General features: G+C 42.9%; 1 protein-coding gene across 8 annotated transcripts in view; it reads left to right on the forward strand.

The window, feature by feature from the left end:
* Window positions 1–26,609, forward strand: part of SLC4A4 (solute carrier family 4 member 4) — a 237,704-nt gene that overhangs the window by 112,646 nt on the left and 98,449 nt on the right. For 4 of the 8 annotated variants that reach the window (XM_089778143.1, XM_089778146.1, XM_089778147.1 and 1 more), the window contains 3 exons: window positions 950–1,129; window positions 7,001–7,096; window positions 14,771–14,847. In XM_089778143.1, coding sequence (XP_089634269.1) covers window positions 950–1,129; window positions 7,001–7,096; window positions 14,771–14,847 — 353 coding nt within the window. The remainder of the gene's footprint in view (window positions 1–949; window positions 1,130–7,000; window positions 7,097–14,770; window positions 14,848–26,609) is intronic. The other 4 variants (XM_014580584.4, XM_089778145.1, XM_025178447.3 and 1 more) reach the window with 2 other exon arrangements.

A 26,609-nucleotide genomic window follows, 5' to 3' on the forward strand; every position in this document is an offset into this window, starting at 1 on the left:
TCTCACTTTGTAACAGCAGAACTGAGCATGGTGTTAATTTTAATTGCTGATAATGGTACTTGCTTGAGGAGTTCTGAGCTTGAGGAGCTTCCCTTGTGGACCGGCTGATACAGAGGCAGCAGTATGGGATGGCAGCAGCCTCTGTCCGGGAGCAGAGGGTCTGAACTCCTAGAACTGAGCTGGGCTGCCTGCCTACCTCCTAATACACTTGAAATGCAGAGCCACAGCAGGGGTAGGTCTCGGACTTGGTGCAAGCCAGTACTGAGCCGGGCTTCTGGCCAGCCTTATTGGTGGTGGAGAGGGAATGCATGTAGTCTATAGCATTACCCAATACGTTTTTGCTTATCTGTTAACCAACTATATTACTACATCCCTGTTGTGGAGCCAATGTTAAATGACTATGGATGTATGGGTAAACTATGGTTTAAGTGTTCAGTCTTGCTAAATTGCACTGAGCTGGAAACCTATGGAGTGAAATATTGACCCTGTTGAAGTCAACAGGCATTTTGCCATTGACTTTAGTGGGGACAGAATTTCACTTGCTGTGTTGCTGTAGCTTGTTGGTAACAGGACATACCCGTGACCATTTTTCATTCTGTATAGCAAGTTCTTCCCCTTCCTGGATGACAGTGAGCAGTCCTTACCTCGGAAGTCAATCTTGGTCTGATTGCAATGTTTCTATTAGGGACCTCCTAGCACAGGGCTAGTGACTTTTGGAAGACAAACACACTTAAGTTTCATTGCAAAAGACATCCTGAAAAAGGAAATTACTTTAAAAAAATCATGTTATGAAAGAACAAACACGAAAGGCCTGGAAACAGGGGTGACATCAAGAAACCAGATGCTTTGCTGAAAGTAGCAGCCTAATAACTATTCTCCTTGTGAGTTTTCATAACTTTGCTCCTTGTGATTTTTCTCACCCCTACCTTCTTATTTCTTTTTGCAACAGAAATGATTGTGGACAATCAAATTGAGACAGGCCTGTTGAAACTAGACATGAAGGACAAGGTCACCTACACGCTGCTCAGGAAACATCGGCACCAGACCAAGAAATCCAACTTACGCTCTCTGGCTGACATCGGGAAGACCGTCTCCAGTGCAAGTAGGATGTTTACCAACCCTGATAATGGTAATGCAGAGGGCTGTTGGCTGTAGCCTTCCTTTTGAAAAAAAAAAACCATCAAAAACTAATCCCATTGCCATCTCATGACCATGCTTTTTCTAACACACACGTACTGTAGTGGGCCCCACTGAGAATGCATCTGCTAAGGGCTCTGCTTCTGCAGCATGTCGCTCGACTAGCTGGGTGAACACAAGAGGGCACAGTGCTAGGTGTCTATAGCAGGATACAATAATCCTCGGGGCTCACCGAGTAACACTTGCAGTGATACCCTTTCAGATGACGTCGTGGAGGTGTTAGAGCAGCGTGTGTATTCGGTATGAGAACATATAAGGGGGAAAAGCACCTGAGACCCTAAAAGCTAGATATGTAAAGGCAGTTTTTATGCAAATTAAACTTTGCTAAGGAAGGTGTGTGTAGACCTTTAAAGCCAGTCTCTGGCCCTATTATTTTAAGATAGTAAAAGCTAGCTTAGATTTTAGTACAGTATGGCCACTGTTCATTGTGGTTGAGGCTGATTTCCATGAATCTTTCTTCATCCTAAAATCATCCTATGAAAGAGACACTCTGTCTATAAACAGATATAGGGGCATGCGTGTGCCTTACATATGCATTTGTAGGCACATATGTGTATGTATCATTTATGGAAGCATCAGTAGCAAAAAGTACATTGAGATTTGCTTTTAGTAAAGCAGATCTGCTAGAAAACAGTATCCAGAAAAACAAGAATAGCGTATTAGGCCAATTTGAGAGCTTTAGCATGGTTTAGAATTTTGCAAACTATCTTAGTGTTGCATGGAGAGCATTTGTAAGTTACCATTTTAAAATATCAAGAAGTGAAGGTGAGGTGATGGCAGGAAATCGCTCTGCTTTCTGCCTCAAAATGCATACCAGCATCTCTCCTGTCACATTACATTACTTAACTCCTCTTTCATATTGTCCTTTTATTTTTGGGGTCTATGTGTGTTGAGGGGGGGTAGGGGTGGGATATTACTTGCTTTCAAAAATAAAAAAAAACTTACTGCACACCAGTGCCTTGAATAAAGCTGCATTCAAAGAGAGAAAATGGAGGGAGAGGGGGGCTTAGAATTGATCAAGGGAGTGTCTTAGATATTAACTTTTTTGGAATTTTTGCATGAGAGTTTGATAGTGAAAAAGAAGGCTTGGTTCCAACAGCACTGTACAGAAAGTTATGGCTCCTGCGAAACTTAAATACAGAGGAAAGAATGATAGGATTTGCCATGTTAGATCGGATGGTTGATTCATCACAAATCATACGGGGATGTCTCACCAAAAACTGTTGAAATCAACAAAAGGACTTGCACAGACTTCACTGGGCTTTGGATCAGACCCATACTTCAAGTTGAAGTGTCATGGTATATCTGATGCTTCAGAGAAAGATATATAGAAACGGCTGATCATTTGCCTAACCTACTGTGTAATAAACATTTGTCTGAGGGTACTTTTACTTTTTTTATCATTCCACAGACAGCTGTTGAGATCTGATTGCCCTTATCTTCATGCACATAACTATGTACCTCTTACTATGGGCTTGAGATATCCAAGTGCTACTATAATTCACATAGTAAGCATACACCAGTTTTTGTTAGTTACAAATACAAATAATCTAGCCATTGCATTTGACTTTAGCCTACAGTGTCAGTGAATTCCACAGGTTTAAGTCTGGGGTGTCAAGAGTGCTCAAACTCTTGTGATATCTGATACTACTGCGTATGATGACATGGTTATGATTAGAGACTCTTATGGACTTTTAGGGGATACCTTGCTGCTAAACATGTACACTGTATAACGTGTGCATTATTTTCCCAAACTTTATTTTCTGCCTTTTTTCCTCTCTGCCCCATATGCATGAATGGTCTCCCTCTTCAGTGCCAGCTCTTTATTCAGTCCTCCACTTCTTCAGCTAAGCCCTTCGGTGATGAACCATCACCATTTCCAACCGTTTAACAAAATACCCCAACCAAACAAAAACCAACCCCTAAAACCTGCAACATTGAGACTGAGTCATCAGCATATCAGCCGTATATTATGTATTGTAACAGTACACTGTCTCGCTGAGCTTGAAAGCCCCTGGGGCAGTCATGGTGGCTTCCTGTATTTACTGTACAGAGCTGATTATCTTGTGAGAGCTGGTTAAAAACATGGCTAATATATTTTGGAGTTTGTGAATGCAGGAGAACCATAAGCCTCATCCTGGTGTAAATGAACGTGGAGGCTAAAAACAGCCCTGATTCTGTGCTAGGACTAGCCTTGTTAAAATCACCCTCTCCACAGATGGATGGAGAAATACCCCCTGAGCTCCTGGACCCTCTCTTGGCCCTCCGCAATGGCCTGACATACGGGCTAGAACAACCACAGTTGTCCAGCAGAGCTGGTTCTCTTCCCCACTCCCCAAGCGTTGCCAATCCACAAACGTTTCCAGTTGTGTCTGAGCACTCTTGTCAACAGAACCACTTAGTACTGATTAGGGAAGGTCTGTCGTATGTTCTGTAAAATCTGCTGTTACCTCCTTGCATCTTTGCCGAGGCCACAGTTTGAAAAGGCACATAAGAAAATTTTCCTTATTTGGGAAGGCACAGATGCATGTGTATTAGTGCTTTCCTGGTCTGGCACCTTTGGACTGCACTGGTCCTGAACGAGGGAGTTTGCTGGACCAGGGGAAGTCCATTCTGGCCCCCTCTGCCTAGCTTTGCTGCCTCCTCTTTGCTATCCAGCTGCGCTTAATAAAACAGACGTGCCAGTGGCCAGGGAGAGAGGGAGCATTGCCTACCCCCCCCACGAAAGGGAGGTTGGTGAGCATAGTGAGCAGGGAGTGCAGTCCCTTAGTGATTTATTAAGATAATTCTCGGTATCCCCCTGCTGAACGACAGCTCCTCATCTGTGTTCTTTACTTACTACACTGTGGTCCTGATCTTGTAAACACATGTGTGAGTCACCATTTTCCTCTGTGGGCCATATATGAAATTACTCATACACGTAAGTGTTTGCAGGATCATGGGCTATCCTTGTTAATCTCTGTTAGCTCTAGAATTGAACTCTGTTATATATTTAATGGGATTCTTTTAAAAAAAGGTTAAATAGGTACATTTTATTTTCAAAAATTTCTGTTACCATTTATGCTTTTTGCTCTTTGGTTTGGAATATAAAACTAGGCTGAGAAATTTGCCATTTTTCTGTATCTCCTCCTCCTTTGCACTAGAATCATAGAATACTAGGACTGGAAGGGACCTTGAGAGGTCATCGAGTCCAGTCCCCTGCCCTCATGGCAGGACCAAATACTGTCTAGAACATCCCTGATAGACATTTATCTAACCTACTCTTAAATATCTCCAGAGATGGGGATTCCACAACCTCCCTGGGCAATTTATTCCAGTGTATAACCACCCTGACAGTTAGGAACTTTTTCCTAATGTCCAACCTAAACCTTCCTTGCTGCAGTTTAAGCCCATTGCTTCTTGTTCTATCCTCAGAGGCCAAGATGAACTAGTTTTCTTTCTCTTCCTTATGACACCGTTTTAGATACCAGAAAACTGCTATCATGTCGCCCCCTCAATCTTCTCTTTTCTAAACTAAACAAACCCAGTTCTTTCAGCCGTCCTTCATAGGTCATGTTCTCTAGACCTTTAAGCATTCTTGTTTCTCTTCTCTGGACCGTCTCCAATTTCTCCACATCTTTCTTGCAATGGGATGCCCAGAACTGGACACAATACTCCAACTGAGGCCTAACCAGCGCAGAGTAGTGCAGAAGAATGACTTCTCTTGTCTTGCTCACAACACCCCTGTTAATGCATCCCAGAATCATGTTTGCTTTTTTTAGCAACAGCATCAAACTGCTGACTCATATTCAGCTTGTGGTCCACCATAACCCCTAGATCCCTTTCTGCCGTACTCCTTCCTAGACAGTCGTTTCCCATTCTGTATGTGTGAAACTGATTGTTCCTTTCTAAGTGGAGCACTTGGCATTTGTCTTTATTAAACTTCATCCTGTTTGCTTCAGACCATTTCTCCAATTTGTCCAGATCATTTTGAATTATGACCTTATCCTCCAGAGCAGTCGCAACCCTTCCCAGCTTGGTTTCATCTGCAAACTTAATAAGCGTACTTTCTATGCCAGTATCTAAATCGTTGATGAGGATATTGAACAGAGCCGGTCCCAAAACAGACCCCACTTGTTATACCTTTCCAGCAGGATTGTGAACCATTCATAACTACTCTCAGAGTACGGTTATCCAGCCAGTTATGCACCCACTGTAGAGTAGCCCCATCTAAGTTGTATTTGCCGAGTTTATTGATAAGAATATCATGCATACTAGATCATTTACTATTCTAAAAGGGGGAAAATTGTAAAATACTTGTAAGTAAAGCCTCTTATAGGATTATTGCCAATTTTTTGTTGTTTAATTACAAAATACTCTTTAAACAATTGCAGTGTAATTCTCCTTTAAGTAATTAATTATTCGGAATAACAGATAAATGGTATGAAGATTATATTGTTAGACAATTCAAAACAAATTATCTGAAAAAGGTTAACTTTAAAAAATACTTTTTTTCTAAAAGAATACAAGAAAAAGAGCATGAGCAGGTTTAGAATTGATGAACTTTAACCTGTATGCTATCAAAAGTAGAAAGAGAAACAAACAATATAGAAATAATTAGAAACTAAATAGAGAAAGGGATTACTTGTTCACATTAAGACTGAGATAATATTGACCTAGCATTACAAAGGCATATGAAGATTAATTAGAAAATGCTCATATAGGGGCTTTTGAAGCTGAAAAGTGCAATATGCTATAAATTTTAGATGCTACTTAGTGTTCCTTCATGCCAGAATCTTGAATACTGACACCATGCAAGCTGACAAGTTGCCAGATAAATGAGTAACTCACAGCAAAAAAAAAAAGGCATAGAAAATCAAGGGTGTGTGTGTGTGTGTGTGTGTGTGTGTGTGTTTCTAATTAATAAATATCATGTTAAAAAAGCACATGATGTGCACATTATACAGAGGTTTGCCAAGAGAAGGAAGCTGAGTTTTAGTCTGATTTTTCTTTTATCTAACACAAGAAGTTTGTAAGTAGAAGTGTTTAAACCATGTTTATTATACTGCTTCTTACTGTCCTGAATGTGTTCAAGAAAACAATAAAAAATGATGGATGCTGATAATAGAACACACTTTCTCTTTAAATATTTTACTGTATGGTACAACACAGCTTTATTTTGTACAGTGTCTTTCATATGCATTATGTCCTAAGTCTCTGTAGAGAGTTGAATAATACAGAAACAGAGTTAAATAACAGCACAGGGAGAGATATTAAGGAGGAAAAGAAATGTTTTCAAGTGATATTTGAAACGAGCAGAATTAGTCATTTGATTTAAAGTGCCACAAAATGGAGTGGCCAAAATTTTCAAAGCTTGGTTCCTAAAGAGAACTGATCTGTTTTCCTCCCCGCAACCAGTCACTGGCCTCTTGCAGCTCCTTTTTATTCCACTGGGAACTGGGGCTGGTCTGTAATTCAGGATTCTTCTCTTTACGTATCTGAATTTGAATTTAGATGCCCAATGTTAGGCCCCCAGGCTTAACATTTTTGACAAACTTATAAGACACAGTAGCCGAGTGTTGCAGGGCGAAATTGGCATGGGGTTTTTCATGCCTACTGAGCACTATTTCCAGAGCATTGTTGCGATGTGGAGAGGTGGGTTTGTGTGTTTAACAATGTGACTGTTCACTGTCTTTCCTAACTTGCTTGTGCAATTGTTTTAGCTTTTTTCTTTTCTTTTTTTTATTCCTTAACTTGGGCTCTCTTCCTTCTCCTTGCTTGCTGCTGTTGTCTCCCGCTCTGTCTTCTGCTTGCAACACTAAAGCACGCAGCCCACTCGAGAGTTCTGTGCCCTGCCTAGCAACCCGCACGTTGGATGATGAAATCCGAGTGCAGCGCAGCCCCAGCGTGGGATGGCTAAGTAAGTCAACCATTGGGGGCCCGGGAAGAAGGGCAGCGCCCCTGCAGTTGGATGGGTTAGTTTGGAGAAATATAGAAAGGGCAAACACTAAACAATTAAGTTCTTTAAAATGCACAACTTTATTAATAGTAAGAGAAGTTGGAAATCCTCTAAGCATAGATGCAGTGTTATCTGTCTGTGTCCCTGGGCTGCCCCAATGGTGTTTCCTGCACTTCTCTCAAAGTTCCATCCTGTCGTGGTAAAAGGGTAGTTCTGATTCTCGTTCCATTCAAACTTCTGTCTCTCTTATAAGGCCTAAGCTACACTATGTGCCCGCCCTTCACCTTCAATCTAACCTATGCACGTAGCTGAAGTTGACACACTTACTTAGGTTTCTTTCATGTGATAAGGTCAGTAGGGTCTGCTCTTCTGCCAACTCCAGCTACTCTTTTCGTTCTGGTGGAGTACCAGAGTCAATGGGAGAGCACTCAGAGGTTGATTTATCATGTCTGTTCATGTCACCATGTATCATTGATGAGTTGATTGCTGCAGCATAGATCCACCATGTAGTGAAGACAAATCCTAAAGCAGCCAGTGAAATTGCCGGTGAGGGGCAATGATTGTGTTGTTTTTTTTTGTTGGAGATGCATTCCTATTACGAACCAGACCAAGACTATCAACTTGTTCATTAGGTCACTAAGCAGCCAACACATTGTAACAATTTCCAGTCTGGACAAAGTCAGATTGTCAACCTACAGATGAAAGGCCCTGTAATCTCGTTACAAATCCCTCAAAGTAGCTAGTGCTAAAGAATTAGCTTTAGCAGGGTACCTATTTTTTTATGTATTTAAATATCTAATTTTTATTAAGCAAGTTTTTAATAAGGCTTGCTAGTTGTAATATAATGTACAAATGCAAAGCTTAAATATGTTTAAGTTCTTTATAAATGAAATATACTTAAACCTGTACAGATGCACATCACAGAGCAGGCAACACTTAGCACATACATTTTTTAGAAATGAGTTGAGCTTTATTCTCTCTGTCTGTGTCTACCATTGCTCTTGATGTTGTCTTGTTAATTTCAGAGGAACTGTTTTCAGATTCAGGTGCCATCTATACAGTTAGGATAGGACTGGGTCCTTTTATAAAGTAGTAGCAGTTCTTGGTAATCCTCAAATATTTGAATTGTGAACTAGGGATGGAAGTGAGTAGTCGACTACTCACATTTCCTACCACTGCCTCTGTATCAGAAGCAGCAAGGCAGGAACCAGTGCTGGCGGGAGCTGGCTTAAAACCCAGTTCCCTTTAGTACCATCTCTGTGGTGCTACCTGCCCTTCCTCCCAGTGCTGCTGCTCTATCAGAAGCAGCAGCACAGCAGGGGGAGTTGCAAGGGGAGGCTGCCACGAAACAGCCTCTTCTCGGAGGGGGCCCAGGCTTGCTGCGAGCAGAGGCTGGGACCCTCCCTCCCTGTGGACAAGGTCTGGTGCCACGAAGCAGCCTCTGCCCGCAGCAGCCCGGGTTGGTCCTGGACAGGGGCTGCTGGATTCAGACGAGCCAAGACTGAGCATGTCCGGCTCAGTCCCAGCTCACGCCGAGTTCGGGTGCTACCCCCGCTGTGGCTCTGAAGTTTAAGTGTAGTAGGAATTGGGCTGCCTCCGTGCCTGGCTCTTGCTACATTTAAACTGCAGAGCCGCAGCATGGGTAGGTCCTGCAGCTGGGGATTTCACAGGAACCTGGCTAGTGGGGGAAGAAAGACAATATCACAGCATGTTGACCTGCTTACCATGCTCGGGTTCACTGTGGCTCAGCTCACTCTTTGGTTCACCTGTTTTGAAATCTTTCCCCTGATATCCCAGGGGTTGGGATGGGAATGAGTGTGAAGGCGTTGAGAGTTGTGTATTAAAAATGCACAAGCTGCTGTTATAAAACACAGAGTGTTGCGTTAGCTGGATCAAGTATTAAGTCTCCATAAATAGGGATTCATAAACATAAAATGCAGATAAATGTGCAGCCATAAACATTAAAAATAAGTGTTCTCACTTGAGCTTTAGAGTAAATGGTGGTTTTATTAGTCCCTTGTTTTCCAGCTGTGACCTTTGGCTGCTCTTTAACACAGAGGTTAGCTAACTGATGATTGAATTACCTGCACTTAATTTTGTTGGAAGGTGAAAGCCTTTCTGCTTGAAATAAAAATGCCAAGGTTAAACCCATTTACTCTTCACAGCGGTTGGTAGAATGGCTGGACCTAGTTTCTGGCGAGAGTAAGTCATTATAGCATCACAGGTAGCGATGCTATAGTTAGAGCTGAGTCGGGAACGGCTCTGAGTCTCAGAAACTGAGGGTGGTACAGAATATGGCTCTCTCTTCTGGCTCACTTCCTTCCCCACTGAATTCAATGAGACTTTCCTCCCTGGCTGAAATTAGAGTAGGATGACAGAGCCTGTTTTTTAAAAGTTTCATTTGGCTAAAGTATCGTGCAGTGACTGGGATGCTGCTCTTGTCTCCCCACTTTTGATCTGCAGCCCCTGTGCTAGGAAGATGAGCAGTAGCTTTTTTGGAGGACCCCAGGGCTCTGGAGTTCACTTACCCAGTTGGGGTCAGGTTTTCTACCAACATACTTTAATTGTCAATCAAGACTGGATGCTCTCCTGCAAAATCTGCTCTGGTTCAAACAAGAACTAAGTCAGGGAGAATCTGTGGCCTCTGTTTATACAGGCGGTCAAACTGGGTGATCGTAGTCCTGCCTTCTCGTCAGATAATATATGAATCTTTTAACTAAAATGCAGCATTCCTGGCATGTTTGTTCAGTCTTGGGCATTTCATAAACCAAGGCCTCACCAAATATTTACTGGGGAGTAGACAGAAATTGCCTGACTTAGTCCATGTGCGGCCCAGTTGAGAGTTGGACCTAGAAGTCTAGGAATGTTAGTTTATCAACTATTTTTTTGTGTGCCAGTGCTAGCAACAGAAAATGAAATTATACTTTCTGAAAATGGCCTTCCCAATAGCAGTAGTGCTTCAAAACTCTTCTGAATACTCTCAAATACATTAAAATGGCATGGAATGTTGTTTTAAATAAAGGAATTGGCAAGTTTTTAGAGTTCCCCTAAAAAGTGTTTTTTTCCCCCTCTCTTTTTTTTTTTGCTTCTTTAAACTTGAAGCCACTACATCGATTTGCCTCTCAGGCTATGTCTATACTACCAGGTTATTTTGAAATGAGTTATAACTCCCGAAATAACTATTTTGAAATAAGCTTATCCTTCTTCAAAAGGAGTAGTTATTTCAAAATAACAAGCCCATTATTTTGAAATAACAGGCTTGGTACTGTGGATGCTCGCCTTGTTATTTCAAAATAATGCTTCAGTGTAGACATGCCCTTAGTGACCATCTGAAATGACTGCAGCCATGGTTTGGCGATCACGTGACAAGAAGAAAAGCTTCTTGGACAATGGGAAATCAGTCTCAACATCTCTCCATATGTTGCTGCATCTAACAGGCAGCCCCAACTACCCTGCCCAAGAGAAGTGGGTAGGTGGTGACTGTGGGATGAGAAGTGATGCTTTCTGCCCGTGAGCATTCCCATCTGTGACAATATATGAACTTCTTCAAAACTGTTCAGCTCAGCTGTAGTAAAGATGATGTTTTGTGTCTCATTTACTAACAGTAATACTAATACTACTAATGATACTCAGGAAAGAACACTCAATAGAAACCTTTGCATCCAGCTTTGTGACATCAGTTATTAATTTGAACAAATTCCATATTTAAATAAATGCCTTCCTATGTCTTCGATTGCAGATTTGCAAAACTGCCCTCTATGCTGCACAAAGTTCCAATCCAGTTCTTTTTAACCCATACGTATATTATGGACTTGTGTAATTTTTCTCCAGAATTTCCAGAGTTATAGTCTTCCTATAACTTTTAAAAACTAATGAATTAACTAAATGCAAGAAAAAACATGGGTTTTAATAATGCATTATGATTCAGACAATCCAGACTTGTTTTGCTTCTCCATTTCTTTTATGGTCTGTGGCAAATGTTTCTTTGCAAAAGGAGGAATGTTGTTTTCAGAAATGCAAAGCAAGATATGTATTATAGAATAGACTCAAATGCATTATTAGGCAATTTTGCTCCTTCCCCAATTTTTTTTTATCATGTATCACACACACTCAAAACACAAATGAGATACTTCACTGAAACTTTAGGGGCACCACTAAGGTTGGCATGCTGAATGCTAAACCAGGCAACATTTGAGGCTGCACATAACTGGTCTCAGATATGTAATTTCCCACCTTGCATGTAAGCAGTTTGGGAAATTTTTGCATGGGAGGGCTTGCATGATGAGAGGGCATCTCCTTCCATAGCATCTATCTAAGCTTTGCTGCTTGTGCTGTTTGTAGCCATTCTTGTTCAAAGTAATAATCAATGTGAATATGATGATTAAAACTAGAGCAGGAAAAGAACATTTAGAGTCTGTCCATTTACTTTCCTCCCTGTGAGACCAAATCCTTCTTTATTTCTTGAAAGTTGTCTCACTATGCATGGATGGATAGCCTCATCTTAAAAGAGGAGCTACCTATCTGTGCTTTCTGTATACAGGTTTAATGATGGAAATTAAAAGGAAAGTAGACTGGAACTTCCCTAAGCACTCCAGAACCTATAGGAAATCCCTACTGAATGTTCTTTTAAGTGTATGAAATTTGGGAAGATGAGAATAGCAATCTGCTGGTACCCATCCTGGATAATATGTTAGGAAGGCGTATCATAGAACACTAGAACTGGAAGGAACCTCGAGAGGTCATCAAGTCCACTCCCCTGCCCTCATGGCAGGACCAAGCACCATCTAGATCAGCGGTTCCCAACCTTTTCCAGATGGGGACCCATTTTGACAATTCAGGAAGACTTGGTGACCCAGGGCAATTCAAAAAAATGTGTGAATGGCTCCTTAAGAGCCACCTGGGGAGACACCTGGTGACCCTTTTGAAATGTCATGGTGACCCATATTTGGGTCCCGACCCATAGATTGGGAAACCCTGGTCTAGACCATCCCTGATAGATGTCTATCCAACATGCCCTTAAATATCTCCGGTGATGGAGATTCCACAACCTCCCTAGGCAACCCATTCCAGTGTTTAACCAGCCCGACAGGAAATTTTTCCTAATGTCCAACCTAAACCTCCCTTGCTGCAATTTAAGCCCATTGTTGCTTGTCCTATCCTCAGAGGCCAAGGAGAACAATTTTACCCCCTCCTCCCTGTGACATCATTTTAAATTCCTGAAAACTCCTATCATGTCCCCCTCTCAGTCTTCTCTTTTCCAAACTAAACAAGCCCAAATCCTTCAGCCTTCCCTCACAGCACATGTTTTCCCTAGACCCTTAATTATTTTTGTTGCTCTTCTCTGGACCTTCTCCAGTTTCTCCACATCTTTCTTGAAATGTGGCGCCCAGAACAGGACACAGTCCTCCAACTGAGGCCTAATCAGTGCAAAGTAGAGCAGAAGTTAATGCATCCCAGAATCTTGTGGATGGTTTGTGGGGTGTAGGTTTTTTAAAAAATTTTATTTATTAATTTTTGCCACGGTATCACATTGTTGACTCATATTTAGCTTGTGGTCCACCATGACCCCTAGATCCCTTTCTGCAGTACTCCTTCCCAGACAGTCACTTCCTATTCTGTATATGTGAGACTGATTGTTCCTTCCTAAGTGGAGTACTTTGCATTTGTCCTTATTAAACTTCATTGCCTCAGACTATTTCTCCAGTTTGTCCAGATCATTTTGAATTATATGCTATGACTCTGGATTTTATTATTTAAATTTCATTGTACATCTTAATGTACATCACTTCCGTGTCACAGAAAATGCATCTTTATTTGGAAGCTGATACAAATTAGTGCCATAATAGATCACCTGTCCCCTCTCCCCCCCATGTTTTTAATTGAATTTCTTTGTACCCTTATGAGAAAAGGCGGCTTGAGAGTAGAGATGCTGCCTTAACAAAGGGTGCTAGTGGTTTACCAATCTAGGCACCTGAATTGTAACCCCGGCAGTGTGAAGGATGCTGAACATTGCAACATTCGGGGTAGATTTTTCAAAAGAACTCGGTTCCTACTTGTGCACCTAATATGGAATAGCCAGGTTTTCAAAGAGTGCTCAGCTCCTAGCAGCATCCAGTGAAAACCGTAAGAGCTGCTGGGTATTGTTCTCTTTTGGAAACCTGGCCTTTGGATTTTAGTTTGAATGAACCCCCACAAATTAAGAGGCTTATCTTGAAATATATCCCAGTCTAGAGTCTGAACATGTGAATTCTCACCACTACACTCTCATTGAGATTTTTCTGTATCTCTACTTTTGGACGTGACTAGAAACATCTGTGGTAACAGCCTCTCTTCCTGTACAGCAGAACTTCTGTTTCCAGACGTCTGGGAGAAAGCACCCTAACATTTCAGAACCATAAAAAGAGCAGACTTGAAAACTTTCAGGTTGAGGGTATTACACCTGTTGTCAGTCTCTCCTATGGCTGCCATTTGATCCCCTCCCTCCCCGTTTTCCTCCTTGTGGTTTTGACCCTGTTTGGAGGTTGGTTGGTGGGTTGGCTTTTAAAAGGGCTCTAATAGAATTTTACAGATAAGGGAAGGTTTGGTTGCTTATTTTTCCAAGTTACTTACTCCTCTCTACTGTAACAAAAGACAGGACTATGCAGCACTTTAAAGACTAACAGGATGCTTTATTAGGTGATGAGCTTTCGTGGGACAGACCCACTTCCTCAGATCAAATAGTGGAAGAAAATTGGCATGCCTATCTATATTAAAGTGGGACTGGCCCACGAAAACTCATCACGTAATAAACCATCCTGTTAGTTTTTAAAGTGCTGCATAGTCCTGTCTTTTGTTTCAGCAAGACCAGACTAACACGGCTACATCTCTATTACTCTCTACTGTAGTGTCTGAAAACATAAGGTTCAGCTAGAATATATGTCTAGATGCTTTTGCACAATTACCATCTGGCTTTGGTGCCTTGAGGTCCTCTAGTTTAGTTGGCTGGCAGTTTAAGGCTAAGCAGTGTTTATCTCGTCAATTACTTCTTTAAAAGAAAGATTAAGTCCACGTATTTAAGATAAATACATCTCTCTGACCGCAGACAGGTCTCAGACTGGTTACTGTGGTTTTACACCACGGTAATGTGCAGATAGTTTTCTCTCTTCTGTTCAGCAGTCTCAGTGGTTGACAGGGAGGGGCAGTTAACAAGGTAATTGAAAGAAAAGTGATTTATTCTAAACAGCAATAGCTGATATTATAGGCATGCTCCCATTATGCCCTGTTGATTTAAGCCAGCCTGTCAGTCAGTTCTATTAACAGGGGGAAGGGAGGAACTCATGTAGGAAGTGTTACCTGTCAGACATGTTAAGGAGCAAGGCTCAAACTCTATTTTTTTTTTTTAGGAAGTGCCTTATTTCTATGGCATACTTAGTAGGGGGATATTATTTACCAGATACTGTGACTCTTTAGCTTCCTTCTATCCCCTTTGAGCTCCATAAAGCACTCTGGATCAGACTCTAAATTTTTTCCAATTTGGCCCAGTACCCAGTCCTCTTTATGCAGCCCTTTGGAAGGCAATACTGTAGCCAGGCCCTCTGTATCCTTTATGCTGGGTTGTAACAGATGCCTTAACTGGTATTGACCTTGTTCTTACAGGCAGTCCGTCCATGACCCATAGAAACCTGACTTCCACCAGTCTGAACGACATCTCTGACAAACCTGACAAAGAGCAGGTAAGCGTCATATTCTGACTTCACGTGAAGTAGTGCCGTGGGAGGAGGGAGAGGGGAGTTTTGAACCATAAAACTGGAATGCAAGAGATGGGCAAGAAACAGGTAAGTAGATGGGTCAGGTGTGCCATGGAACCTGCTTACCAAATGCCCCAGTTGTAAGCATCAACCGTTTATAAAGCAGTAGCTCTGGTATTGTGAGGGAAGAAGCAATCGCTGCTTTTGGGATGATCTCCAGCTTTTTCCTTTTTGTGTGGAAAGAGAGATGCGGCCCTTCAGACTAGGTTCCAGGACACGCTTCGTAGTAGGTGGTGTGACTTAAGAGTTTATGGGGCCGTGCACTAGGGATGTAATAGGATAACCATTAAACAGTTAACCAATCTGTTACCGTGAACGATTACATGCAGGCTCCTGCTCTGCTCCTGGGGAGCTGGTTGCCACCCTTGGCCACACCTTTATAATTGGACATCTAGCTAACTAATATCATGCTGACCATGGATGGTGCCGGACTAGAGAGGTTCAGCCTGAATACAAAAACTGCTGTCAAATACATGAAGTAAACAAAGTGGAAAGAATAGAGGGGATACACATTCCCCTCCCCCCCAAACCAAGTCTACATTTTAATAATCTGTTTAAATGTACTTCCAAGAACATTTTAAAACTTTTCCCCCAAAATACTCAGTTTTGTCAAAGCCAAATTATTTTATGGAGATATTTTGCTTTCGGGGGAGGGAGCGAGATGCCCTCATTATAGATGGGTTGAGATTCTGCTTTGGAATTTTGGGGACCCACATCTAAGTCTTTGTTTTGTCAGAATCAGAGGAATTGGGGAAGAAGTACTTTACTGTGATTCTCACAGAGAAAAATCTTGAACCTGAGTCTCCCATATCCCCGGCCAACACCTTAAGTACTATGCTACAGAACAAAAGCACAACTCAGTTTTCTCAATGTTCAAAATGTTTCACTTTCATTCCAGTGTGGAACAAAAAAAATCACAAAACCGCAGGTCTGTAACTTCAAAAACAATGAGCAGTCCTGTGGCACCTTAGAGACTCACAGATAAATTAGGTCATGAGCTTTCGTGGGTAAAGCCCACTTCATCAGATGAGGTGGGGATGGAAATTACAGAATCCAGAGTATATATAACAGCAAAAGAATTTTCCTGTCAGTTGTAGGACTGATGTTAATGAACCTAATTAAGTCAGGCTGGATGTGTATCATTCATAGCCACTGATGTGGAAATGCTAATTTCAAAAGTGAGGAAATTGCATTTGTAGTCTGTTAACTAGTTAAGATCTTTATTGGCGCCCAAATTGACAGTGTTCAACTTGTAAATGAACTCCAGTTGTAACTTGTAGCTCTCTCCCTCTGTAATTGGGTGATAACATTCTTTTGTAGAAGAATGGCTACTTTAAAATCAATTATTGAATGTCCAGGGAGGTTAAAATGTTCCCCTACAGGTTTGAGTGTGTTACCATTTCTTATGTCAGATTTGTGTCCATTTATCTTTTGGTGCAGAGACTGTCCAGTTTGGCCAATATACATGGCAGAGGGGCATTGCTGGCACTTAATGCCATAGATCACATCAGAGCATGTGCTGTTGGATGAGCCCCTGATGTGGTGGCTTATGTGGTTAGGCCCTGTGATGGTGTTGCTTGAATAAATGTGTGGACAGAGTAGGCAGTGGAGTTTGTTGCAGGGGTGGTAGGTTCCTGGGTTAGTGTATGTGGTGTGATTTGTGACTGCTGATAAGTATCTGCTACAGGTAGGGGTAGGGGTTATCTGTAGGTGTGGACTGACTTGTTTCCCAAGGTTGTGAGAATGAGGGATTGTTTTCCAGGGCTGGCAGGGTTTAACGCTGGGGGCTGTATGTGATAACCAGTAATGTTCTGTTATTTAACAGGAGAGGCAGCAATGTAATATAGTATACAGTGTTTTGGTATTGGGACCCCATATAGGGTACGTCTACACTTGCACCCTAGTTTGAACTAGAGATGCAAGTGTAGGCGACCGAAATTGCTAATGAAGCAGGGATTTAAATATCCCACGCTTCATTAGCATGATCTCGCCCGCGCGCTATTCCGCTAGCCAGCTGATTCGAACTAGGAAGTGCACTCTGGGCAGCGTTAGTTCGAATCAAACCCCTTGATTCGAACAAAGGTTACTCCTTATCTTTTGAGGAGTAACGTTAGTTCAAACCAAGGGGTTTGATTTGAACTAATGCAGCCCGGAGCGCACTTCCTGGTTCGAATCAGCTGGCTAGCGGAATAGCGCGCGGGCGAGATCATGCTAATGAAGCACGGGATATTTAAATCCCCGCTTCATTAGCAATTTCTGTCCCCTATATTTGCATCCCTAGTTCGAACAAGGGTGCAAGTGTAGACGTACCCATACTCAGTAGTAAGCTAGACCTAAATACTGCAACGATCTCCTCAGTTTTCTGCAGCAGACACATGGACATTTCTATGGAAGTATCAAGCAAATCCAGAAAATAATTTTTGAAATTGCATTTAATGTAAAAATAAACACAATCAATGCTATTTATACCATTTTATTCCCAAAGTGAGATTTGAAATGTCTTGCCATTTTCAGTATGCGTTAGAACTCTGTATGGACTTTGACTGTTTTTAGCAGAGGTGGGCAAATAACGTCTCATAGGCCAGATCTGGTCTGACAGGATTAGCACCTGGCAGGCCTCTGCACCGCTGTATTTACCTGCGCCTCCGCGGGTGCAGGGAGGATCATGGTTCCCGATCAATGGGAACTGTGATTGCCCACACTTGCAAAGGTGCAGGCTAACCCTGGTGAACCGCTGCTGGTTTTTTGCCCTCCCCTGGTTTATACTGAATGCTGCTGGGTTTCAGCTAACTTGTTCTAAAATATCTTAGTTATTTAGCAGACATTCTGGTAATAAGCTTTTCACAAGAAAACTCTTGCCACATAGTTTGTCAAAGTTAGTCCAAGAAATCACCTTGGACATGAACTTTCGTTACTAAATTGGCTCAGATGTCTACTTCGGTGAAATTGTGATGATGCTTTGTAACTTTCTTGAGCTAAGCACTTACCAAGCAGTCGAGGAAGCGAGGGAATAATTCATGATTTAATGACAATGGGGCATGTAAAAACTGATTTTCTTGCCTTGACAGCTGAGTGGCTGGCTTTCATTATTTTGGCATTCTATCTGGAGGTCAGAGCGTTCACTAGGCGTTCACTAGGCTGTATACTGGAATGTGATTCTACTTACATAAAAATGGGGGAGCCTCTCTTTTTTTAGGTTGCCCTCCAATGCACACAATCTTTAAACGGTGTGGCATATTGAAGTTTATCGTGTGTTACTTAGATCAAGAAATAATTTGCAAATAAAAAGGGGGAGATTGTGTTTTCATATTTTAAAGGATGAAGAGGTCTTGAACTAGCTTGTGTTCGCTCCTTCTGCCTAGGGTTAATCTCATAATAAGACTATAACCAGAATTTGAGTTAATCTGGGTTCCAGTAGGCTCTTAGGAAGCAGAAAAACACCTGGGGTCAAGTATGGTAAAAAATATATGCTGTTTGCTCTGTGTTCATAGTGAAGCTGTTTGTTCCTCTGAAGGATAGAAGGTCCCCCACCCCGATGTAATTGCGTGTTGATGAAACATGTTGGAGTGTTTGCACTGTATCCTCAGAGAAGAGGTATGACAGAGTGATATTGTGAGCTTCGCTGCTCAGTACCTCGCGTCTCACTCCCAGTTTGGTGGGAGATGGCACTGTCTTTGGGAATCTGAGGAGCTGTCTCTCTGCTGAGATTACTAAGAGCAGTGCTAATTAGTGCCAGTGTGGCCTTGTTCTTTGTGCTGTGGACACTTGTCCATTAGAAACTGGATTGTGGGAATTCATTTTGCTCAGGCCCTCAAACAGTCACTAGATGCGCTAATGTCGGTCCGTAACTGCTGGCCTTTGTGTGAAAGACTCCTTATCCCACTACCAATCCCTTGAATCAGTAAGTCTCAGCCTTCTCCATACGGGGATCCTGCAACAGTTCCCTCCCATCTATCTAGGATGCCACCCCGTTTTACTAATAAAGAAGAACAAGGGTCATGCCCCTCCGACACCGATTTCTGACCCCATTCCCCAGGGGATTGCATCCCTCATGTTGAAAACCTCTGCTTTGAAACATGCCATCTCCCTACTTCTCGGACGTTCTCATTTGGAGAGTGGTTTGTTCCAGGCACCCCAAAATAGAGACGATCCCCTCACCTACAGATGCATCCACCTCACATCCAGTGGGTCTTTCTGTCTGACTTTCCGACTTGGAGGAAAGTGGGAACTCCCTCGGGCTTTGGGAAAGCATTGCGCCCTGCACAGCGGGGAGGCGACTCCCGCAACATGCGCAGCTGGAGCGCCACAAGGAGGACTGTCACAGTCACAAAAACGTTACTTCTCCCTTTGGTGTCTCTGACAAACTGAAAAGTTATGTGCACTTCACAGTAGGAATGAATCCAGAAAGTCTCACAAGAGGACACGACAGCAGGGACAAATGAAATCTGCGAAATGTGAAATATGCTGGTGTTTGATTTAGAGCCGTTTGGGCTGCTCTTGCACTCCTTGGCGTGGTCCTACCTCTGACTGCAGTGATAAAGAATGGTCACCCGGGCCCGGCAGCTTTCGGCGGGTTAAGTGTTATCTGGGACTTGGGAGGAAGAGAGGCTGTTTGCTGCAGGCTGAGGAAGGCGAGCTGTAAGAGTCGATTAGGACTGCATGTAAGGGCTGCATTTGCTCCTCCTCTCCAGCATACTCAAACGAAGCCAGTGTTTGTGTACTTGCCAGAATAGAAAGTTAAATAATAGCTAGGGCAGGATATTCGTGTGACCCAGTACGTTTTTGGGGTTCTTCTGCAGCAATATTTGGGGCTACTCCCTCAGGCCGCCCTCCTGGAGATTGCAGGATGCTCATTTGCTGCTACCCACAAAGAAGTCGAGTGATAAATCGGGGAGCTAGCTACTGAGCAAAGACAGTGAGTTGGAGGCAATTGGACTGCCCCTCACCATCCCAGAGGACTAGTAAAGGGAAGGAAGCTGCTCCCTGTTTTCATTGACAGAAACAAGTGTAACTCGGATGCAGACTGCTCTGGTTCACACGTTCTTAACTGTACCCACCGAGTAGTTCCCTTCGGCTCAGTGGGGCTACTCAGAGAGCCTAAAGTTCAGCGTGCATAGACCTTTGCTGGACTGGGGACAGAGATAGGGAAAGAACCTATCAGCAGTGAGCATGGAACACAGAGATGTGACCAAACCCCAGCTCCAATAACGCCAGACTGAGGATATGCCAGCACCAGAGCCGCACCGCTGCAGCTATGCCTCTGTAGTGTAGATTCTTCCGACCTGGATGAAAGGGTTTTTCCATCCCTGTAGTAACTGCAGCTCCTTGTGGGTCGCTAGGTTGTGACCATTCTCCTAGCAGAGACTAAACTGGGAGTTAAATTGACCTGGCTTTGTCACCTAGGGTATGACATTTTTCACAGCTCTGAGTGATGTAATTAGGTCGAGCTAAATTTTTAAGTGTAGACCAGGCCTTGTTGTTTTGCTGACATGGCGTATAGCTGAGATTTTCCCATCGCGTGCTAGCAGGGCTGCTTCTGCAGACACGGGTGGGCAGGTACATTCCACGCTGCTTTTAATTCTGATTTTTCTCATCATTGCGTTCTGCAGATCTACATTTCAGAAGTTAGTGTAGCTGCTGATGGGAGTAAACTTCAAACAATTTCCAGAGAGAAAAAATGAACACGCTGGAGTGCATAGGGCACGGGGCGAGATCTCAGGAAAGGGCAGAAAGGACTCTGCTTAGAGAACTCGTTAGGAAGCGTGATGACATTCTGCCCCTCCCCCAATTGCCAGGGTAGTTGATCGTCAGTTTGTGGGTGTGAGGAAAAGCTTGCTGCCTCAGAGGAAGGAATGGGGTTGGATACTGCAGATTACAATTCTAGGGTTGAATTTTCAGAAGGGTTCAGTTTTGGCTTCATTGCTACCCTAGAAGTCAACAGTGGGAGAATTAGATCAACACAGAACCTTTTAAAAAATTATCCCATCCATAAAACTCTCTGCTTTCAAATGATCGCAGCTCACTGACATTTTTGCTTTTCAGGCTGTGCAGTTTTCCTATGATTAGTGTGAGCTTAAATATTTGGGGGCAGAGGATTAAAAACCTTTTTTTAATTCTGAGCACAAGAGATGTGAGAGTGAGGAGCTTGGTGAAAAAAATTGCACTCCTCCTACTTTCCGAGAGAACGAGCACATGCTCTTCATCCGAAATGGCTGAGGTTTGCAATTTGAAATGGAAATAGCTCTCACTAAGGGGAAGTATGTGGGCTTTGTTCTTGATGAAACTGGTTTTGTTTTAACAGAGTTAAGAGAACTTGAAAATAATGTACTGAGCCTGAAAAATACTTTTTTTTTTTTTTTTTTTTGGCTAAGCCAGTTAAGTATTTTCCTTCATGTTATGTTCCTGCGTGTGTTACTAAGGCCCCGATTCTGCAGAGCATTTTATTACATGCTAAACTTTAAGCACAAATTCTCCTTCTTTGTTCAGCAAAGCACTTAAGTAGGTGATTAAGTCCCGTTGATGTCAATGTATTGAAGAAAGCATAGAGAAAAGTTTATGCTAATATATTGTATTTGAGAAATTGTGTATGATTGTATACAGGCAGTCCCCGGGTTACGTACAAGATAGGGACTGTAGGTTTGTTCTTAAGTTGAATTTGTATGTAAGTCGGAACTGGTACATATTGTAGGGGAAACTCTAGCCAAACATTTCTCCAGAGCTCAGTTTTATTCTCCCACACCTCACTTCCCTCAGTCCTTTATTCTCAAGCTGAGGTGTCTGCTGAGAAAAGCCGCTTCGCGTCTCCCTGGTCTGCTGGGGGGGACACGCTAGCTTCACGTCTCCCTGGTCTGCTGGGGGGAAGTAGCTAGTGCGGGGTTGCCTCACCCTGTTTGTAAGTAGGGATCCGATGTAAGTCAGATCCATGTAACCCGGGGACTGCCTGTAATTAAAAACTGGACTATGATGCCCATGGCTCAGAATTAAGATAAATATATTTGGTGTCACCAATTTTTGAGTGCTCAACTAAACGATAATTTCTTGACATAGGGTACCTAAGGTTGTTGTTTTTTCCAAGTAATTTGACTCTTATGGTGCGTCTGCGCTACGGGATATGGTTGAATTAAGATATGCAACTTCAGGTATGTTAATTGCGTAGCCAAAGTACCTTAACTCGGATTTTGGTGCTGTCCACACAGTGCAGGAAGTCGAAGGGCGAACATTCTCCCTTCGACTTCCCTTATTTCTCGTGAAACCAGAACTACTGGCATCGACCAGAGCACCCTTCTCAGTTCGAATTAGCTGTCTTCACGATACCTGCTAAGTCAAACCCTGGAAGATCAACAGTAGCAGCGTCGATCTTCTCTGTAATGTAGACATACCCTTAGAGTGGGATTTTCTAAAGTGTTTGCTCCGTTCCCATGGAAGGCAATGTAAAATCCCCTTTAGTTTTAGTGGGGATGAAGTTTGGCCAGTAATATGACTGTCGATCCCATCCGACTGCTATATTTTTGTCACGTCTACCGGCTCTATGTAACTGCACAATGAAATGTGCTCAGTTTGCTTGAGTGTTACTTTAGATTCCATTTTCAGATACTAGTTTCCCCAGCATCAATCTAAAATATATTTTTAATCCCTTATAGACGATCGTGGGAATGAAAGGCATACATGCCTTCCTCTGAAGAGGTAAAGAGGAGATTCTTTCAAGGAATGAGACTTATTGAACTCAGTAGAACTTAAGCACATGCTTAAAGTTAAGGGCATGCTTGTGTGCTTTCTTAAAGTGAGGCCAAAATGTGTAAACCTCACCGAAGTCTTCTGTAGCAACAGAATACCTAACTCTACTTTATGGTTGTTTGGGATCTAAATAGTTAATTTCCCCTTAGATAATTATAGACTAACTTTGCACTTTATGCTGTCATCTTATCTTTGGAAAACAAATTGCCTGCATTTATCACTACTTAATTTTGTAAACAAATCTTGTTTCTGGCTTAGTGTAATTCTGCCCTCCCCCCCCGCTTCCTTAGTCTCTCTCCCTCTCCCCTCACCCCCCCCCCCCCCCAATACAAAAATATGCTTTATTGACTGCAGGTTATTGACTCCATGAGATAAGCAGTCAGATTAGACCTCTATCAAAGAACTGGTTGCTCCATAAATAGTGGTGGGGGTAGGAAATTTCCTTTGCATAATACTTTATCCAAGGTCTCTTTCTTGTACTTGGAATAGGATGACATGGCATTGTCATCAGAAGCAGATATAACCCATAATAAAATGTGAAAAGCCTGAAGCAATAAAGCCCTGGGCTAGGTTTCTAAGATAGAGAAAAGAGGAATGTCTAACTTAACTCTTTCTCCTGCATTTAACTTATGGAAAATGGATTATTTTAAAGCTGCAATAACAACAAGAATAAGTAAGGCCTGTTGCCAAAATGGTGAGTTTGCAAAAAATCTTAACTGTGGATCTTACCTGCACAAAAAGAGCACTTTGAATTGAGATCTTGCGTCGTTCCCCCCCCCCCCCCACAGACACACATGACATCATACAACTGGCCTGTGTACATATGATCAAAGTTATTTTTTTTTCAGAAAATGTTGCTGAGGCTGGCATTAAGGTTTTATTCCATGCTGTATAGTTTCTTATCTGCTGGAGGCGGTCCCTTGTGACAATGCAGAGTCTGTGCATGTCAGTGGGAACATTTTACGTGGGCATCAGGCCATGGGTAAGAGGTGTCTCCACGTTTAGCATTTCTCACCTTTAGAAGCGTAGTCAAAGGGCAGAATCCAACGCACTGTGATTGCACTGGAATGGGAATGTCGGTAACTTTCTAGATGGGAACAACTACTCCTTGTCTCCCTTTGTCAGAGGCAAGGTGCTACCCAGGGTTATAGATTTTAAGGGCAGAGTGCACCATCATGATCATCTCATCCAGGAGTGGGGCAACAATTTTTGATGGGGGCGGGGGCCACTCCAAGAATTTGGAAAATGGTCAAGGGCCACATTCTTCCATATTGATGGAGGTTGGGTGCAGAAGGGAGCTTGCAGTAAGGGAATGGGGTGCAGGAGAGGGTGTGAGGTCTCAGAGGGAACGTGGATAAAAGTGGCATTTGTGACCTGGGTTAGAGGACTAGGGTGCAGGGGTTTGGGTTGTGACCTTGGACAAGAGGGAGTTGTGACCTGGAGAAGGGGAACAGAGTGCAGGAGGGAATGGAGGGCTTTGGGCTGTGATTTGAGGCAGGAGACTGGGGTGAAAGGGTTTGGGCTGTGACCTCTGGGGCAGGGAGTGGGGTGCAGGATCTGGGAGAGACTATGGATGGGAGGGGGAAATATGGGAGCAGGAGGGGGTGGAAAAGTTTGGGCTGTGACCTAGGACAGGAGGGGGTTGTGACCTGGGGTAGGGGAGATGGGTGCAGTAGGGAGGGGCAGAGGTTTGGGGTTAAGGGGGCAAAGGGTTGGGGTGCCAGAGGCAGGCTCTGGCTGTGAGACTGACCTGCTTGACTCCCGGCAGGCAGCCTTCTCAAGCAAACTCCCTGCCTCCACACTGGCTGCAGCACCACTCCCTACCTCCCCCAGGCTCACAGTTGTGAAAGAGAAAAAGCTGTGGCAGCTGCTTTTCTGAGCATGAGGGTAGGGGAGAAGAGAGTCTTCCTGAGGCTCCCTGCTGTGTCTGTGGGCTGGATCTGGCTCATGGAGGATATTTTGCCCAGGCCTGATCTAGTTTGACCTCCTGCTACCAAAGGCCGTAGAATGTCATGTCATCCGTTGTGTTCTGCTTCCAGCCCATAACTTCTGGCTGAAGCAGAGCATATTGTTTTAGCAAGACATCCGGTCTCAAGTTAGTCTTGAACGAGCACTTTTTAGGGCATTGGAAGCCTCAGGGAAGCCAATGGGCCACAGAGAGTTTTGGCCGTAGGTTACCTGCTCAAAGCAAACCCAGCTCAGTAGGGCAGGAAAGTTGCTTCCATCTGTCGGATGTTTGGTGACCCTTATGTGAGATGAGGCTGGTGGGACTCAGTTCCAGCTCCTGTATCTCAAACTTGGCTGGTGCCCTAAGCAGAAAAGTCAACAACGGCATGAGCGTGGCAGCTGATGCATCTTGTGACCCTTTAAGTTCTTCCTCTTCCTTCACCAAATCTAGGTCAGGGCAGGCTGGCAAAGTAGTGAGCGGGGAAAGTTTGCTCTCATGCTGCCTCGTCGATCAACAAAAGGCTGCTTTTGCCAGTGCTACGAATCCAACTCCTTTCTCCAAGACTGAATGCACACAACTGTTGTTTCTATTCAACTTAATGGTGATCTGCTGGTGGCTTGTTAGCATTAAAATTAGTTCATTAAATAATCAACAATCTCCCTGCCCCAGCAGTAGCTTTATTATACCTTGTTAAATTTAGATTGCACAAGTAACTGCAAGCTGATTCTGCTTTATGAACTTCTTTCAGAAGCAATCATGGTCCTGAGTCATTTGCACCTCTCCAGTAGAATAGGTCCCTGCTGCGTATTAACCTGAACTTAAATGAATCACATACAAAATGCTATTTTTAAGCATGATTTCTCGGTTTTACTTTTTTCCCCTGGCAAATCTGTGAGAGATAATTAAAGAGGAGGTCTGTTCCATTTTTAGCATGTGCTCGTGTGGACAGAACACCCATTGCTTCCTTCATGATGCAGGAGCTTACGCTAATCATTTGCCGTTGTTTGTCTCATTTTAGAGGACACCAGCTGTAGCAATTATTTACAGTTAGAGCCACAAGCAGAGGCCCTGGTGCTTTTGGACACATTTTTTTTCTGACTTCCAGTTTACAAATAAAGGTCTGAACTGATGTTTTATGTGCCCCACTGTCATATTAGTGCTACTGGGACGTGGGCTCTAAGAACTGAGATTTTTTTTGGGGGGAAAGGGAGGTGGAGGTTCCTCGGACCATACGAAGGGAGAGCAAATGCATCTTGTCTTAAACAACATGTTGTAATAACAGCAGTGTAAGGAACATAATTAACATTTTGAGTGTTGTCAGAAAATACAGGGATAGATCCATGCAGGGTTAGTTCTCAAAAATGCAGGTGCATCTTTTTGGAAAGGACAATCCATTACTGAGATTGTTATTGGTGCATCAGGTTGTTTTTGCTTCCTGAATTCCACAAGTTTGGGAAGTGCTTGTGATGAAGATGTTGACAAGACTTGAGGATTATAGTTACCATTAGCTACTTCCATAGAAGAGAACTCTTAAGTACTTTCCATCACAGTGAGCTGATAGTAACCTAGTCAAGTAGAAGGATTATGTGGAAATACTTCAGTGTTCATCGTGTAGCCTGCTTTTATTTATATATATACAAAATAAATAATTCCTTGATTGGTAAACTTCATATAAGTTTAAAAAGCTTCTCAAAGTTTAGCCAGCCATAGAAGGAAAATATCATCTTCATTCACCCAATGAATCACCCTGATTGTTCTTCACAATTAATATTCTCATGGTTTGTCCAGTCTACTTTGCCGTGTTTCAAGGAACGGAGCTTCCACCACTTCAGATGAGAGGGTATTCCACATCCCGAGAGATTTTAGTGAATGTTAGGAAAAACCTTCCAACTACCCACATTTCACCCCATGTTTGCTAGTTATATCCTCCCCCACACACATCGCCCTAAATAATTCGCCTTCCTCCTTGATGGTCAAACCCTTTAAATAGAGTAGAACACCACAT

This window comes from Pelodiscus sinensis, chromosome 4, assembly GCF_052426305.1.
Source record: "Pelodiscus sinensis isolate ZL-2025 chromosome 4, ASM5242630v1, whole genome shotgun sequence".
NCBI lineage: Eukaryota > Metazoa > Chordata > Testudines > Trionychidae > Pelodiscus > Pelodiscus sinensis.